The following is an 18,023-nucleotide window of genomic DNA, read 5'->3' as shown; positions in this document are numbered from 1 at the left end:
TGATATTGTGTCTACTATTTATTGAAATCCGTAAGATTTAATCTTATCCACTAATTTTAAAATTTAAAGGGATAGATTTAGTCTTAATTTTGGATTATGCTGCTATAAGCCATAGAAGAGGACCCTATTTTAGGTGGCTTAACTGTAGAAGAGTGAAGCAAATCAGCAATGACAAAGTTCCAACCATCTTACAAAAATACTAACAAAAATCTAACTATTTCATAATGTTAACACACTAATTTTCCATCAAAGTTCATGCTTGAGGAAATTGTTATGCAAATCTTGCTAGACAACCCGAATTCCAATTAGAATAAAACCTCATATTCCTCACTGATTGCAATCTTCCTGAAAACAAAAATCACTAATTAATTTGTTGAATATAAAAACGCATAATGAAAAAACATGAGTAGAGTGGGGGGAAAGAGACGTAGAACTAAATAGTTCTGCACTGTGATGGACATTGCCCACACAATATCTAAAAACTAAAATAGATTCTGAAATAAGTTAGAAGCCCAAAATCTGAGTACGAAAAATTTTAAACTGTAATTACACGCTAACAAAACGAAATTGCCGCGCATGATACGCTACCTAGGTCATATTAAGTAGAGATTGAGGAAGGCTGAGAGAGAGAATGATCCCATAGAGAAAGTTACCTTAAATTGGGTGAAGAAATTCGATTTGCAGCTGTATAGAAGACTACATGAGAGATGGGAATAACTAATCAGGTTAGGAGACTCCAATTCCATAGAGAAATTATTACCTCTTTTTTTTTCTTTTTTGGGAAATTGGTCTCTTAAACCATGAACCATGAACCATGATGTACTCCCTCCGTTAATATTTTATTTTAATTATGTGGTTTTTTTCTAATTAAAGTCAAAGTTGAATATAAAAATTTAATTATTTTATAACTTCGTTTGAGAATATAATTTTCTCAACTTTGATTATCTTTGTATTTTGTAATTATGATTCTGAAACAAGCAATCTGAAGAACATATTTTTTCGCATCTTTAATTTTTCCTATTTTCTTTTGCTTACAGTACGTTCTAGGCCGTAAGAATTTTATCTGAATGCATTTAAAATTCTTCTATTCTCTCGATTTATATGTTGACAATAGAGCCATACTTGAGAAATATATTCACAAGAAAGGTCGAAAGAGTACTTTTTTAGGAATGCTCAAAGCCTCAAGCTCCTTGCTACTATTCACTAGCCATATTTTCCAACCTGCATTTTCCTTTCTGAGCATACCAATCGCCTGCTACATAAAAAATCTAATCAAAACTAACCGCAGTTGAAGTCGATGAAGCATATGTAGTGAACGAGGAACCTCAAAATTGACAATTCAGTGTTTTTTGCACATTTTCTTCACTTGGTAGGAGAAATGCTTTATGAAGACGCTATCAGCAAACGTCAATGGAAGCTCTTCGTCGAGTATCTCCCTCTGTTTAGACCACCCCTTCAAGCTACTCCTCGAGCAGCCTTCCAGCTCCCCACTGCTCAAATTTGGTTCCTCTGCTACGTCCCTGTATAAGTGCCGTAGCATGAAGAGAGCTGTGTCGTAGTCTCTCCAGTAGTTTCTGGCAAAAATCAATTTCGCCTCAGTTTCGACACCATTATAGAAGCTAACAAAGCAATGGTGAAGCTTACGTGTGCGCCCCGAGGGTTGATACATACGGATGGCGGAAGGTTTTATCCTGCATTAGCAAAGAAAATAAGAGAGTTACACCATGAAACGATTTTTCAGACTGATGTTTTGATTTGGACGAAGTCGGACATCAGTGATAGCACATACTTGCAATACATGATCAACTCGCCCGTCTCTACTTCCCGTTAGCCTATTCATCATGATCATACCGTATGATCTCTCATTCTTTTTATGACTGCTAGCAGATTGCTCTGCAATAGGGCAAATTCATTGCAGTAAATTTAGCACAAAGAAAAGGTAGTGCCTCTACATCTTGATACAAGGAGTGGGTAAGCAGAAACTTTAAATTGGCTTTAAAGTACTTACCATCCTCATCATCTGACTTAGATTCGCATAGTGTCAGCACTTTAACCTACATAGGAGCATTTTACTCATTAATTAAGCTTTCAGTATGACTCACAAATAAATCCAATCATGTGATTCACATATGTAAATATGTATCTCTATTGATTCAGTGCTTAACATGTAGTATGACTTGCAAACAGAGCAGAATTTGAGCTAACTTGTCACAGCATAATTACCAGAAAATTCTTTGGCAAAGTAGAAGTGTGCAAAGCTGAAAGCTCCTTAAAAATACTTACTCCTAACGCTCGAGCATAATGTTGGGCTTAATTTCAATTGAAGGATATCATATTGTGTTTCTTAATTGTTTGGAAAAAGCAAAAGATAGAAGAAATGATAGGTCCTTAACAATTAAGATCCAGCATTCATTTCTGAATTATAGTATTGTAGTTCATGCCCTTGTAATCATAAGCAATTTGGAAAGTTATTCAACGAAACAAATATAAGTAACAAGCTATGAAATGTAATTCTGCCGCTGCATCAAATAACTTTCCAGATGCCTACTTACAGAAGAATTGCCAAAAATTAAGGTGATTTCTGAAATAATAGTAAGAAAACCAACAATTACCTACCCTAACTCTGCTAAAGTGATTCCTTACTGCCTGAGAACACGATGCTAAGCCTTCTTTGAATTCCTGTTTTAACATTATATCAAAACCAAAAGGCAAGGAGGAACTAACCCACAAACATTCAAAGACGACAGTTCCTTACCTTGAGCACAACATACAGCCGTTTCCCACCCCTGTGATAAGGAATTATGACAGGAGGTTTGTGCATAATTTCTTCACACACGAGTGGTTCAATTCTGTGGCAAATAAGTAATATGTGAAAATGAAGCTTATCACAAAGGAGTTAGTTATTAAACTATTCTAATCGAAGGGGTAGAAGACAGGCCTATATGCTACAGGATCAAATGGATGGAAGATATTAAACATTTGCCGACATGCTGGCATCTCTTCATTTATATTTTTCTCTTTCCAATACTCTTTCCCTTTGCCTAGCAATGCAAACATCAGGAGATATTCTAGTCAACTGTACCCAAATCCATCAGACTGTAAGGAAAACAACCAAGTACGACAGTAAGTCATGGAAAACCCAGAAAATAATGCTTGGTTCTAACTTCTAAAGAAGGCCCAAAAGACTAATATGACTCGACTGTGCAAAGCATTTTTTCCAAAATTTCAGGGCAGTGTTAACTCCACAGGAAGGATGAACCTTTTGTGTGTATGTATTCCCCAGCATTGTAATGTCCATTTGGAATGATTAGTAATGACGGACGTGTAAGAACAGTTGATGCTAAACCCTGCCAACTTAATGCAGCTATTATTTGTTTACAAACCAATCAATGCGACCAAAATGGAGAAATATTTCAGAAGTGAATACTGAAATCCATAGAAATCAAACATATGATCTAATCTATGTAATGATAAACTATACATGTTTTCCATGATGCTCTCATCTCTCATGCTTAAAGACAACTTCCACACTACCTAAAAGGAGAAGTAGAAGGTCAAGAAAGAAAATAGTATGCCACTTTCAAAAGCATCGTTATTACCAATCCCAATACGAACATTTCGAAGGGAGAGAAAAACTCCAAGAGGAGACCCAACTGCAAAGAATGTGTCAACCTGACATCAAAGTAATGTGTGTTATTCAACCTATGAACTTCTTAAGAGATATATATATATATAGGATATATATATATAGGGATGTATTCATATATATAAATATATAGAAGACGATCAAGATGTTTCTGGAGAGGGTGTACGCGATATGTAATATGTAAACAGAAAGAAAGATATTTTCAAAGAGAGAGAAGATGTTACTTTGAATTCTAATTTTGTATATCTGATCTGAGGGGTATAACTCTTCAAACAATCTCTATGCCCATGCTGACGTCTCTTAGGATCAGACTGGTTTACGTCTGAGGAATTCTTCTTTGCATTCACTGATAGTACCTCTTATCAAATACGGGATATTGGTGTTTAAGATCAATGAAAATACTTGAGACAAACAAGTACAGTCCAAAAAAGCATTTGAAACTACACTGAAACTGCATATTCATACCTTTGCTATAACAATCAGCTTCAAATTCTTTGACTTTTGCTTTTAGCAAATCTTTCTGAGACAATGAAACTTTGGTAAGAAGCATACAAAGATATTGAGGCAAGCACACAAAGCTAAGTCATCACTAATTACCTCTTCCATCAATAACCTAATTTTATCAGCTTTACTACGATGAAAATTTTCTGTACTGTCGTCGAACAGTACAGCATCAGTTCTCATGGTATTGGGTTCATTTATCGGGTTATTTTTATTGAAATCCATGTCATATAAACTGTGGAAAAGTTCATCGGCATTTCCACCCAATGATGATAAATCAGACTCTGAGGATATCGGAGGCCCCAATGGATTGGAAGTTCCCTCTGTAGGCTCTTCTACAAGATCCATGTTCTCACTTAAAACATTCTCTACATTCTCTGAGCTCTCACACCGAGAATTTGAGTTGGGACTGTTATTAGATGTTGAATTATTCCTGACAGAATGAGGAATATTGTTTTTAATTTTTTCTTTGTACATCCACTCCATTGGGAATGGTGAGGTCAAAGTCTCTTGATGACAAAGGATGTCATAAGACAGTACACTACCCAGAGAGTGACCATAAATTGAAACCTACATAAATTGGAATCACTATTAGACAACTAAAATCGGTTGACACATTTGGATAAGTTTAATTATAATTATATTATATAGATAGTTGAACATATTTTCTTTGGCCAATACCTTTCCATCATAACCAGGATTCCTCTTCAAAAACTTCAGATATAATTTGTTAAGTTGGTTGGATACCTGGACATGCCATGTAAACAGCTAAAATTAACAGACCGAACATAAGGTAATCAACTGTTTGGTAGGAGACATAATATTCTCCAGATAAAAAGCAGCAGTATTCTCTGCTTGATAGGATGCTGAAGACCATAAACAAAATGCTAGCAGAATTAAGAGCAGAAACACAATATTGATATATTTCAATCAACAATTTTTCCCACAATGGAGGATAACTGGGTTATCAAACCATATAAATGATGCTCCACTTACTATAATAAATACGTATATAGGTACCTATTTCGCATGTTTTGATATGATTATAAAATCAACTATGACCTTTAGTAACACACGGAAATCACAATTTCTGAGAAAACACAGATGTTAAAACCAGAAAAAAAAAAAACATTACATATCTAGAAAAAGAAAGTGATGTCAGTGCATAGTGTAGAAAAGAGATCATTAGAAGCTAGTTACCGAATCTATTATCTCTTGACAGTATATTGGGCTCATATAGTATAGGACATCATGAACGGTTGCACTCAACATCCTGCGTAGCCCTCGGACGCCATCCAAAGTAATTTTCTCAACTGCAGCTTCTCCACTGAGAGTCAATCCCTTCCTCCACTGTCGAAAGCAAAAAGTATTATACTACTATTATTACAACGAAACAAACAAATTTCATGACTAAAGAAGTTGGGGTACATGAGATGAGTCATTCTGAGAAGACAAACTAATAATGATAACAGCATTACGAACATTGGTTCTCATAAGCATCAGGATGGGATTGGAAGCAAAAAAGTAACATAAAACTAAAATAAAAATAAAAATTTGCAATAGTAGCTGTCTTAACAGAATCCCCATGGATTGGTAATTAACCAGAATATCTCAAAAATAACTCATGGATACTAAAGAACATATTTTCAACCAGAGACCATATTGTTCTTTGCTCTTCTACAGGCCTATCTCAACAGCTATGAGGATGATGCTAAGCTATTTTTTAAGGCAAACAATTAGATCATCATTCTAATTTGATGAAGTGTGTACTTAATGATATAGTGGGACAAAGAGGGGAAAAAAAGTTGTTGATTTATCACACCATCTCTTCAAGTGTACTTTATCTGTATGTGTCCCCCACCTTCAGCCAAGGAAAAAGCAGGCACCCTATATGTAAGAGTCTCCTTCCCAGGATATAAAGAAAAAGTGGGCTATGATTCAATGCTTTATCAACCAATGCACACACGACTCAGCAATAATTGGGATGTCAATTGATAGGTTAAGCACATGATATGCTTAGCCCTGTAACTTTGGGAGAAGGGGTGCCTCCAAAAGGTCACAGTGACCAGGCTTGGCTGACTATATACAAAAAAACTTGCAACTTCTAAATTATTGTAAATTCTTTAGGGATCAACTGTAAGGAAAAGCCAAGCAGTTTCATCAATGAAGTCGGAATAGTTTAGGTTCCACCAATCATCTTGTGGCCATCCATCATTTTAATAAACTCCTCTTCACGTGGCCAAACTAAACTTCATATGAAACCAATAAACGTTTTAAAAAAGTGTATGTATGAAAAGCTTTCCCTCCCCCACCTGGAAGGAGAAGAGAACTAGAAATGCAAGGCCAATAGTCCTGGCTGAGAAACCATCAATACAAATACTTGATGGGAATTATATTTCCAAGATTATTCATATAAAATCTGTTTTAAAAGTTTACTGTTTGAGCACTATATGTGGTATCAAGCCCAAAATTATTTCTATAACTTTAGTGCATATATATTCATAGCAAGGTCCACACATCTCAGTTTTGCATGTGTGTACGTGTGTGCACATCAATAGATCCAAATCTCCACATCAGTGTTGATACAGGAAAGGTCAGTCAAATAATTCATAATATTTCACTTTGCAAAATCAGTTATATACAATGATAAAGGTAAATGTTATCAAGAATGGCAACATGGACAAAAGAGAACAATCAAGTGGGATTCAGTAATAAACAGGGTAATAAACTACCTGGCATGGAATATAAAGTATTCGTTGAGTGGCAAGTTGATGAAAAGTAAGGTGCCTTTCAGCAACACTTGCAGTTATAAGGCGAAAATCTCCAACATCATCCACTAAATTGGATTTCTCCAACCTTTGACCAATGCCATGAACCATGAAGACTAAATGTCCAACAGGAACCTACACCAGAAAACAATCAGACACAGCTTGAAATAAAAGGAATTTTGCTTAATGGAAGATCATCACTGAACTAAATGCACAGTAAACTCAAGGACAGGAAAAGGGGAAAAACATCCTTCTAGAAATCCATACCGAGCCTTAGCATTGCCATAGTTCTATGATAAATACAAGATGAAAAATTCAATGTTCAATATCACCATATTTGACTATTAAAAGTTTATAATGTATTGTAACTCACTAAATATATGAGAACGAACATGCAAACATCTTAACATATAGTTCCTTGCAGTACTGGTTTCAGATCAATTTACATTGCTTGAAAGATAAACGAGAGACATGCAAGTTATTTTCCATGAGAAACAGAATCGGTCTATTCATCAATCAATGTCCACCATTTCAGGCATCCATCACACGTCAACTTTACCATGTATGAGTTTTGAATTAGAAAACTCCAAGCTTGGTCAGGAAGGTGCCATAATGATCTCACAAGAATTGCTATCTAACAAAAACTTTCAGCAGTCTCATCCATGGACAAGCAATAGCTAAAGACATCTCCATTTTACAGAAAACTTATGCAACCACCGTCCATAAAAATAGTCTTAGTAGTAGATGACACAAGTTTTAATGTAAAATTGGTAAAGTAAGGCAGAGATGGAGAGAAAAAGTGGTTGAAGTATTATTAGTAAAAATGGGACCCACCTTATTAGAGAGAAAATTTCTACTCTAAATAGATAGAGACTAACTTTGGTGGACAGCCCAAAATTGAAAAACAGAACTATTTTTCATGGAAGGAGGTAGTATCTATTTTACAGCAGAATTTATACTAATCCCCCAACCATCTGCTCTATTTTATATATATAAAAAGGAATATTCCAGAATATTTTTGTTTATATGTTTAATCTTTAAAATATGTAAAACGTATTTGCATCTCATGACTCATATTAAAACTCAATAATTATTAATGCAAAAAAGACATAAGCAATGATATTAAAAGTTATAATAGCAAGCAGTGAGTCTTTTCATTTGGCCATTCAGAATCATTATACCTGTCCTGTTAAAGATGGTCTAACTACGTTCTTACATAAAAATGTGTCAATATGTACAAAGAGCGAGTCATTAACAAGAAAACATATTTTTGGTAGAGAAAGTATTCATCCATCAAACAACAATTTCTTTTTGGCCAATTGCCATACATATTTCTCACGTACTCTAAAAATTTCACACCAATATCCTCACTGAAATTTTGTCTAACCTGTGAACAGTAATCATCCATCTCTTCCTCCTGTTGTTGACGTAATTCATCCTGAAACAAAATGAAGACAGTTGTAGCAACATTATTCAACAGTGACATCCACTATGAAGACTATAGGTAGTGGACAATGGAAGTATAAAATATAAATATTCTTTTTCATCATCTCAACCTAGGTATTCATTTCCCTAATATAGGATTTTTAAAAAGAGCGTTCTCTACCACTGTCTCTCTCTCTCTATGTGTGTCTCTCCCTCTCTTTGCAGTACATTTTTCCTTCTTCATCTATGGTCTCTCTCAATATTGTATTCTCTAGCAACTTAATCTATGTGGTACATTTCTATTCTTCAAGTCTTTCCCATGAATATGTCCTTTCCTTTTTTACGCCAGTTTGAATTGTGTTAATTAAGTACAAAGGGGATCCGGAAATGTTTGGTAGTAGTTTGAAGTTTCCATAAAATTAGTCTTTAGTACCAATGATTGTTGTGTGTAGCCCTTCTCATAGCTGTGGCCCTCTTCAAGGTGACGTATCATTAGTTGTTCTATTTCCTAGTAGTTCAGTTTTATCAATTTGTGATTAGCATTTCTCCATTCTTCGATATTCCCTGCCTGTTCCTTTGAGAATTTCAGCAATCCAACGCCTACTTCTATAGTTCTATCACTGTCAATAGCCAAGCCTATATCGATCATGGACCATAAATACTCTAGTAGTTAAGAAATCCTCTTCCAATCCAATCTATTAGAAACGTAGTAGAAAATGACGCTAAGTTCCAAAAAATTAATAGGTAATCGGCATTCTAAGACATAGTTAGCCAACAATAATTATAAGTGAAATGAATTACCTGGGTTGGTTTCTGAGACTGAGGTGGAGCATATCCACGCCGTATGTTGATCCCATTCTTTCCGAATTTCACAACACCAGAAATTCCAGAAACATCTACACCTAGCCATGCTTTCCATGTATCATCTTCCCCAGTGAAAAGGGCATGTAGTCCCTAATCATAATATTGGCATTAGATGCAGTTACTTGTCATGTCCCTGAAGCCAGAAACCATATATAGCTTAACTTAAAACTATGAAAAGTAATTTTAAATTAGAGCAGAAAGGCATACTGGAGTAGGGCCTTGTATATCAACTCGTGCAGCATAGAGACCTGACAATTGAAACGTTCTTCGGCGCCAAACCTGAAAGCAGGCACCCAACCTTATTCAGGCTTTGAGATTAACTCACAATAAAAAGAAAGACATAACTAGACCAGTAAAGTCCATTAAATTAATCAGAGGCATAGAAAGAGCCTAAAAGACAATAGAGAAAAAGGGGAAGGTTGGAATATAAATCAAAAAAATTAAGCACCTTTATCTACAGTCTTCAGGAACATGGCAAGGCCCCATACCCTTCTAATTTACTTGATTCACCACAAATTCACCAATAAGAAGGGATTAGTGAGCACCTGATTGCGATATGCGTATTCCAACTGCTCAGAAACATCCTCGCGCAGTGGAAGCCAATCCAGACCACCTTTACAAGCAAACCAGTGGCCTCGTAGGACCCTGCGATTATGTCCATTCCAGTATACGGGAAAACAATGTCTCCTGACCAAATCCACCTGCACTAATTAAAACCGTTCAACATTTTATGCTTCTTCATTTATGCAGTGAACAAATGCACCCAATGGATGACGGATCTGCAAAATTTCTATACATTACATAATTGTTAAGGAGAATAGACATGCATTCTCAAAACAGATATGGGTCATATGATAAACCCACTTCAGCAGTAACTGGAAAGTATGAGCATAATATGTCAAGAGTGATAAAGCAAAATATGCATTGTTACCAAGAGTTGAAGATTCGTCTATCTAGAGCAAATTGAATCTCTACTGCAGAGTGAAGTGTTTAGATGTCGCAAAGTTTATTACAAAGATTTACCCACAAAAGAAAACCATAAGTCGTTTTGCAAAAAAATGAATTAAGGGCACAATCCTTGTTGTTCTGTCGACATATAATTATTGGTCCATGCAAATATATCCTACAGAACTTGATTACAGAAAGGGAAAAATTGCATGTGTTGATGCATTTGCTTTATGATCAACATCTCCATCCATATGTTTATGTTTTGTCCATAAAAGGTTAATAGAGTGGGTTCAATCAAGCCCTATGGCCCCTATGTTCTACTCATTCATCAGAAAACCTGATATTTTGTAAGTTTTTAAAGTAACCCATTACGTAAAACACACAATGTAGTTGTTATTTGGCATCACTACCTAAGGTAAGTGCCTTATTAGCATTGTTGCATTTTAATATCAGTTGGGATTGATCAAATTGGTATGAAGTCAATCTATTTGATTAGTAGCAAAAGTAAATCTCCCTTGAAGGATTACCACTCAGCATATCGCAGAATTCTTTGTTGGAGAGGGATTTTAAAGGACTAGGGGCACAACATGGAATAAACTTAACTAGCTAAAATTACAATTCTAGAGTTACAACTGGTTGTTTACAGAATCCGTCTCACCCCCAAACCAAACCAAATGCAACAAGCCAGAAGGTAAAAGAGCATCTGGTTAACCAGCATATCTGCTTATTATTGTATTTCAAGCCCATTATCTGAATTAGCTTAATGTACTTTGATTCCATTAAGCTATGAATGATGGTGAGCTACATATGAAAAGGCTATCAACTCTCCCTTTATAAAGTAGCCACCTCTCTTAAACGGACTACTACAGATCGTAAGTATACCAAATATAACTATACAAAATACAACTATATGAATTGATAACACAATTGCATATAGCAATACCTCATATAGGCCTCCCTTTACAGGGACACCAACTCTTTCTTCATCAGTTGAATATAGTTGGCCGGATTGTGGAGTTCCTGCCAGTGTTCTGTTTATATGTAAGGGTGACTTTGAAACAAAACTTGTCTCTATAGGGCCAGCGCTGCTCTCTGCACACTCTTTCCACCAGGTTGAAAGTAACTCATCCTCTCTCTGCAAATGTAGGAAATGGCATCAAGTATAGTACTCATATCCCAAGGCACATTATTTTCTATTCAAAATGAAAATAAGATATCCATGAGATATTGAGATATCAACAAAACAGAAGAAAGTGGCATGACCTGCAAGAATGATGCCTCTATTGCAAGAGAATCCCTCATACCAAATCGAAAATAATCACCTTTTCCAACAATTTCTGTCTGAGGGACTGATGCAGCTAGCTCTGAGAAAAACAAGACATAATGGTCATTACCATATATTCCCTTTGTCCCACAAAATAGTGTACGCCTTGGTGTGGCATGGGTTTTAATAAAAGTTAGGTAGTGTATTTTGTGAGTGAAGAAAGGGCCCCATATTGTTGTTCTTTATGTTAGTTAACGCGGGTAATGGTGACTGGTGATTCATGTTTGTTTTTTGAGTAAGCAGGTGTGCAAGTGATGGTAAAGTATGAAGAAAGGTGTCCAAAAAAGAAATGTGCACTATTTTGTGAAACACCCTAAATGGAAAAGTATGCACAATTTTCTGGGAGGGAGTATGTATCATGAATAATTGAGAATTCTAATTAAATTACCTCCTCTTGAAATAACAATTAAGGTTTCTTAACTGATTCCCAGGTGGACTCCGTTAATTTGTTAAAAATGAGATACTATCATGGTCCAGAATCTCATTATAAATTGAAAATGGAGCTGGTATTGGCAGTCAAGTATGGAACTACAATCCAAGTATAGTGTCACATATTTTGTTATCTTTATTGCAACTGTAAGTGGACATAGTTGTACAACCAAATCCTTCAAAATTGCACAAATTGACAATTTTGATTAAGCGTGACTTTATAAAGTCTTGTAGGTCTGTACTTGTGAGCTTCTTGTGGATTTAGACCTTTTAACTAAAAGAATGTATCATGCATAATTCAGAGCATCTTGTAATTCAGAAGTCCACTCGTAATTATTCTACATGAAGTCTCTACTCCCTGCTGCTTTACTTCCCTATTCATTCTTTGACTTTGTTTTAGTGACTCGGTGAGTAATTGAATGTCCTAGAAGTCATATGCACAGTGAATACCAAAAAAAAAGAACACAATTGATTTTGATGTTCGCCTGATTGCTTCGGTCCGGTTTTGAGATGACAAGAAGCAGATGCATAACTCCAATTCATCTACGCGTAAAATCAACTTTGGCACACAGCAATGCAGTGATAAACATGCTTCAATTCGACACAACAACGGATTGCAAAGAACAGTTTCCACCAAAACACACAAGCATTTCAGAAGAAAATGACAAAACAGTCGATACTCACCGTTTGGCGGCAACGGAGCCTTGCAAAAGTACCAGCGCACATCGCCGCCGTCGGACGGACTGGTAGTACGCGCAAGATATTTCTGCCTCCCCTCACATTGCTCGATCTCACTGGACAACCGCATTATATTCAGCGGCGTATTCTTCAACATGTCCGGCGATGGCTCGCCGCCGGAAGCAGTGGAATCCGATTTCATTGCTACACGAAAATTAAAGCATACGGAAATGGTTGTTGATTTTCGTAGATATTTTCACAAGGCGATACGTAGAAACGCAAATTTTAGGAATCGACTCTGCTCACCAATTCGCCTTCTCAACTAGGCTTCCTGATTTTGATCGGGAATACAAACCACTTAGTGATAATTTTTTGAGCACTCCGCAAACTATAATTCATAGACGTGTTAACAAAACCTTAGGCAGCACCGGAATTTCGGAACTTTATGGTTTGATGATTTTATAAAACCAAATCAAAATGTACTCGTATAATTCATAGACGTATTATTATTATTTTCAGTCACGTGATATTAATATAGGCTATTCCACCACATGCTACGGATTGAATAATATCATGGTTGTTTGATCATGCAACTATTTAAATACTCAATCAAAGAGTAGTGTTAATGTGTTATATACTCCCTCCTTCCGTCAAAACTCAAAACCTAAGAGCATCCTTAATCCCGTCAAAACTCAAAACCTAAGAGCATCCTTAACCCCGTCCCGGATTTGGGCTGCAAGTTCCCTCTACGTCATCATTCCCTCAAATTAGGGGTTCCATGCCACAACTCCATTAACCCCGCAGGCCACAACTCAGACCACAACTATTCATTTGCACTATTCACAACTACAACATATTTTAATCGTAAAATAGATTACGTTGAACAATTAAACCCGGAAAAATTCATTATTCAGTCAGAAAATAGAAAAAGGAAATTACAAATCCTAGAAAAAGTAAATTACCAATCCTAAAAAAAGAAGATTACAAATCCTAGAAGAAGAAAATTACAAATCCTAGAAAAAAGAACTACTTTTTCTTCATTTGTGCGCGAAGGTATTCGATCATCTCACGGTGCAATTCGAGCTCGTACTCCGACATTGTCAATGTATCCCTCGATATCAACTCCGTCAGCTGGCCCATCCGCAACATAATACTCATATCCGACATAGAGTCTGATATCTTGTCCAAGGAAGGATTGGGTGGCGGCGGTGGCATAGCGGAGTAGCTCGCAGTTGCCTTCCCCTTTGCTTTCCTCTTTGCCGCCTTTGTGCCCATCGGACGGCTTTCAGTACCAGAAGATGAGAGGAAGAAGTCCTCATCTGTCACGTTGAGGTCGATTGGCGGACCTCCTTCGCTCAAAGTGTAGTGTCTGACGGCGACTTTGGTTCTCTTCGCCGGCGTTTCAGCCCCACCGGTGTACTTCGGGCTCTTCTCAACAAGCTTCCAAACGTCGAAGTACTTGAAGTGCTTTTTCCCGTCAGCGAAGTAATCTGCCTTGTCCTTGTCCACAAGGTCCATCTCGCTGTGCCCGCTCGGCCACATCCGGACTACTTTAGTCCACTTGCCATTCCACTTGTTAATCTCCTTCTGCTCCCGACCCCAATGCTTGTGTAGCTTCACGTAGGTACGCTTGAACGAGCCTTCGGGTCGACCAGCGTTGTACTTATCTGCAATCCGCAGCCAGAACACTTTGCCGCTTTGCTGGTTGCCGACCACAGCGTCCTTGGAGACGTCGACATAGTTCTTGGCCAGCCACATTGTCTCCTGCGGACTATACTTCTTCGGCCCATCCTCATCGGCAACCTTGCCCTTGCCCTTGCCCCTCCATTGAGCGGGCTCCATATCGCTGATATCGTACTCATCAGTGCTAACTGGCGATTCCATGTCCATATTGGTAGGCAGCCCGTGAGTAGGCGTTGCATCTGGATCGGGTGTCGGCGGCACTTGCCAGTTCTGGGAGTTCACAAAATCGTCCATGTGGCGTTGGTCGCTATTAAACCAATCCATAGAACTAAAAAAGTGTTGAAATGCTAGAGGATTGAGAGTGAGAGTTTGTGTGGAAGAGTATTAAAAATGGAGCAAATATAGTGTATAAATAGAAAAAAAAAAAAAAAATTCGTGGGGACTTGCGGCCCGGCCCGAACGCAATTAACGCCGGGACGGGCCACATGGGATGCGGCACGGGCACGCATAACGCCGGCCGGGACGGGACTCGGGAGCGGCCCCGGGACGCAACTGCGTCCTCGGGACCGTCCCGGGCCGTGACTCTCCATGCTCCAACGCTAAACTCGGGCCGGGACTCGCGAGTTGCGGCCCGGCCCACCAGCGTTAAGGATGCTCTAACACATTTTTGTCATTTTGGGATGTCAAATAATTCATTACACTCACGTTCTACTATAAAATTAATATATAAAAATGAGACTCGCATTCCACTGACTTTTTCACTCGTTTTACTTATAAAGTCAAACAATTTCCTAAAACTCATGTCGAGTCAAAATGTGTCTTCAATTGGCAGATGAAGTTCTCGTGTTTTAGTTCATAATAATTGTACAGTGTTATTTAAAATAAACTAAAATACAATTGGAATGAACCAAAACACCGTGTGTTTTTAAAACTCATACAATCTCATCCTTCCAACTTTTTATCTAATGATTAAGATTTACAATCTCATCCTTTCATTTTTTATTTTTTTTATTATAACGTGGTTATACATTAATGCCAAATTGCCAATCAAATGTATTACTATATCATTCTACTAATATATTCCTATTGTCAGAGTAGGATCGTTTTACTTTCCTTGGTTGGATATTTGTGATTGCGATTGCGGTTGGTGTCATGGGAGCTTTTCTCAATGGGGATTACCCTATTTCTCACAAGGATAAAAGGTGGAGTTATGTTTAACTTGTTCCAGAATTTCTTTTGTGGTGACGGGCCTTTCCTCAAAATCTTGTTTCGCTTATGGTTTTGGAAACGCACCATCTTATACTCTAGTACTAAATTTTGGTACAAATACATACGGTAGAATATGCGTAACCTTTCATTTTTTTTTTCTCACAATACTTGATACCTTGCTTGAAGGAATTCATCATTGTCCTGATGGTTCCCAAAATGGCAATAAATAAAACCACACAGCACTAAGACTAAGAAAGGACTAGAGATAGCAGTTGTGTGATCATCACACATAATTAAAACAAAGCAGTCAGCATAGAGTGCATATTATTACTGTTGAACGATTCATGGCAGCAAAATATTTACAACAATCTTTAGTCCCTCCACAGTTAGTATCCTCCCTGTATGAAGGCATTCAGTCGGTTCAACTCATTGCGATGCTCGCTCACAACTGCACGAACCACATCTCCGATGGACACCATGCCGATCATTCCTCCTCCAGTGATCACCGGAATGTGCCTGATCCTATTATCTGCCAACCAAGAGTTTGAAGTAATTTTAGTCCAGACTGTTGCAGAAATCGCAAGTATCAGAAACTAGTACCTGTCATCAACTGCATTGCCTTGAGAACTTTTGTATCTGGTGTTACTGTGATCAGCTTGTTCTGCAATCAGTCAGTCCATTTAGGGTTTATTATGACCATTCACATGAACCCTAACAGAATATATGTATGTATTTATGCATACCTCTTCAGTCATGATATCCCCAACTTTGGTTGACTTGGATGACCTTCCTTGGACAATGATTTTCCTCAGATAATCTAGATAAAAACAGCATCATAAAATCATCATATCTTGCACACAGGCACATTATTTTCAGTTTCCATTCGAAAATATAGTTTTCGGTGATACTACCTCTCTCAGTGATGATCCCAGCAATAGACTTGTGCTCCCCAGCCCCGGGTTTAACCACCACCAGAGCCCCAACATTGTGTTGAGTCATCTTCAATGAGAGCACACAAACACAGCCAAACATTATAAACGACACAACATAAAGACATCTAACAACTCGAGCTCATAAAAAATTTGCAAGTGAGGCATGTGACAGAGGTTATATACCGACTTGACAGCATCGTAGACAGTATCCTCCACGGTGCACCATAGCCATGATCCATCTGCGGTTTTCCCTTTGTCTCGAAGAATATCGGAGATGGTGGTGCTCTCAAAGCCATGCTCCTCCATACGAGTAGCAGGCGTGGTGGATTCGTGGCGTGCAAACATGAGAGAGAGAGCGGCTGGAGGCGCCACGCGCAGGTGGCGCAGGACTGCGCTCTTGATCACATTGCTATGTGAGAAAAAAGCTTGAATTCCTCCTTGCATTGTTGCTGGAACTGAGAGTAAACATCATCCAAATTGAAGAATCAACCAGAGTTGCTTTTTATACATTTTTAAAAAAAAAGGCACCATCAAAACTTGAACTTTACAGTTTCATTTGGAAACAGTGATCATAAAAAACCATTCAACAAGGTAAGATTTACAAGAGAATAAGGCTAAGAGGTTCCAGTATAAGCATAGACTTAAGAATTGTTGCATTAATCCTCTAGCCAAAGGAAGATTTTGTTGCAGTAATGTAATTAAACGCTTTTTTTTAATCTTCAAATATGCAAATTTTGTGTTTAAAAGATGTGATTCTAACCAGCACAAATTTTATAATCAGAAAATATGAGAGTGGTTTATTTTGTGGCATGTATAGAAACAGAAAATCAAGATCTATGCATCTTACAAACAAGTGAGTGTAAATGTTATCTAATAAAATCTCTAAATTTTGCCTCTGCTATTCAGTAAACACCTCACTGGTAAAATTAGATCATCACTTTCTTGAAATACACACAAAATGAAGAAAATATATTTCAATTTTGGAGTTCAACAAAGTGTAGAGATGGGATGAGGGATTTTACCTTACCGGAAGTGAGATAATTGTTGAGTAAAGTTTGAGCAGAGGCAACAAAGGAATGAAAGAGAGAGCAAAGGAGCAGATAATTTTTACACTTATTTTAGCAAGTTGAATCCGATCCCACAACTTCACTATCTGTCGGTCCTACTTTATATCCTTTATACACGTAGTCACGTACATACACAAGTAAAGTATATTGCTACTTATCTACTCCCTCCGTACCTAATAATTTAGCATCTTTTGACACGATACGAGCTTTAAGAAGTGTAATAGAATTGAGTTGAAAAAGTTAATATCACGAGGATCCTACATTTATAATCCTACATTTATATATTAGTTGTATATTAAAATGTGAGTAGGAATGAATTAGTGGAACATGAGGTCTATTACCAAAAATAATAAGAGTAAAAGATAATAAATTTTTAGGAACATATGAAAAAAGAAATAAATGACAAATTTTATGGGTTGAAAAGAGTACATAATTATCTTAGAATTAAACTATGAAAGATTAGATTTCTAGATTTATGATCTTATTCAATAATATACTCCCTCCGTCCCAAGGAAGATGACCCCTTTCTTGGGCGGCACGGGAAACTAT

General features: G+C 37.2%; 3 protein-coding genes across 4 annotated transcripts; all 3 read right to left on the bottom strand.

The window, feature by feature from the left end:
• Positions 1-996: 996 nt before the first annotated feature.
• LOC125187264 (phospholipase SGR2-like) lies at positions 997-12,979 on the bottom strand. The gene is made up of 23 exons (XM_048083816.1): positions 12,890-12,979; positions 12,590-12,787; positions 11,416-11,516; positions 11,096-11,287; positions 9,750-9,905; positions 9,412-9,483; positions 9,142-9,294; positions 8,303-8,353; positions 6,880-7,050; positions 5,348-5,497; positions 4,829-4,894; positions 4,244-4,717; positions 4,112-4,166; positions 3,871-4,004; positions 3,600-3,672; positions 2,939-3,041; positions 2,756-2,849; positions 2,617-2,679; positions 2,009-2,054; positions 1,790-1,893; positions 1,645-1,691; positions 1,325-1,574; positions 997-1,255 (listed from the first exon to the last, which is right to left on the bottom strand). Exons 2-22 carry the CDS (start codon positions 12,783-12,785, stop codon positions 1,340-1,342), a joined length of 2,736 nt encoding a protein of 911 aa, XP_047939773.1. The 5' UTR covers positions 12,786-12,787; positions 12,890-12,979; the 3' UTR covers positions 997-1,255; positions 1,325-1,339.
• Positions 12,980-13,609: 630 nt separating this feature from the next.
• Positions 13,610-14,590, bottom strand: LOC125189699. The gene has a single exon (XM_048086950.1). It carries the CDS (start codon positions 14,588-14,590, stop codon positions 13,610-13,612), a length of 981 nt encoding a protein of 326 aa, XP_047942907.1.
• A 1,145-nt stretch (positions 14,591-15,735) lies between these two features.
• On the bottom strand, positions 15,736-17,562 carry LOC125186577 (CBS domain-containing protein CBSX3, mitochondrial-like). 2 transcript variants are annotated; one of them, XM_048082959.1, is made up of 6 exons: positions 17,430-17,562; positions 16,591-16,862; positions 16,387-16,474; positions 16,219-16,292; positions 16,076-16,136; positions 15,736-16,004 (listed from the first exon to the last, which is right to left on the bottom strand). In XM_048082959.1, exons 2-6 carry the CDS (start codon positions 16,849-16,851, stop codon positions 15,862-15,864), a joined length of 627 nt encoding a protein of 208 aa, XP_047938916.1. In that variant the 5' UTR covers positions 16,852-16,862; positions 17,430-17,562; the 3' UTR covers positions 15,736-15,861. The 2 variants fall into 2 exon arrangements, with proteins under 2 accessions (XP_047938916.1, XP_047938917.1); XM_048082960.1 differs by having other exon boundaries at positions 17,435-17,553.
• Positions 17,563-18,023: the final 461 nt, after the last annotated feature.

This window comes from Salvia hispanica, chromosome 5 (genome assembly GCF_023119035.1).
Source record: "Salvia hispanica cultivar TCC Black 2014 chromosome 5, UniMelb_Shisp_WGS_1.0, whole genome shotgun sequence".
Lineage (NCBI taxonomy): Eukaryota > Viridiplantae > Streptophyta > Magnoliopsida > Lamiales > Lamiaceae > Salvia > Salvia hispanica.
This window is presented reverse-complemented; position numbering and strand designations above follow the sequence as displayed.

Excerpts from the sequence above, each read along its gene's own strand:
- LOC125189699 (XM_048086950.1), bottom strand. The coding sequence starts at position 14,590 with ATGGATTGGTTTAATAGCGACCAACGCCACATGGACGATTTTGTGAAC.
- LOC125187264 (XM_048083816.1), bottom strand. The coding sequence starts at position 12,785 with ATGAAATCGGATTCCACTGCTTCCGGCGGCGAGCCATCGCCGGACATG. Across the intron at positions 9,906-11,095 it reads TAAAGGGAGGCCTATATGAG|GTGGATTTGGTCAGGAGACA; the intron begins GTATTGCTATAT and ends TAATTAGTGCAG. Across the intron at positions 9,295-9,411 it reads ATATACAAGGCCCTACTCCA|GGACTACATGCCCTTTTCAC; the intron begins GTATGCCTTTCT and ends TATTATGATTAG.
- LOC125186577 (XM_048082959.1), bottom strand. The coding sequence starts at position 16,851 with ATGCAAGGAGGAATTCAAGCTTTTTTCTCACATAGCAATGTGATCAAG. Across the intron at positions 16,475-16,590 it reads TCTACGATGCTGTCAAGTCG|ATGACTCAACACAATGTTGG; the intron begins GTATATAACCTC and ends CTCTCATTGAAG. Across the intron at positions 16,137-16,218 it reads GGGATATCATGACTGAAGAG|AACAAGCTGATCACAGTAAC; the intron begins GTATGCATAAAT and ends GACTGATTGCAG.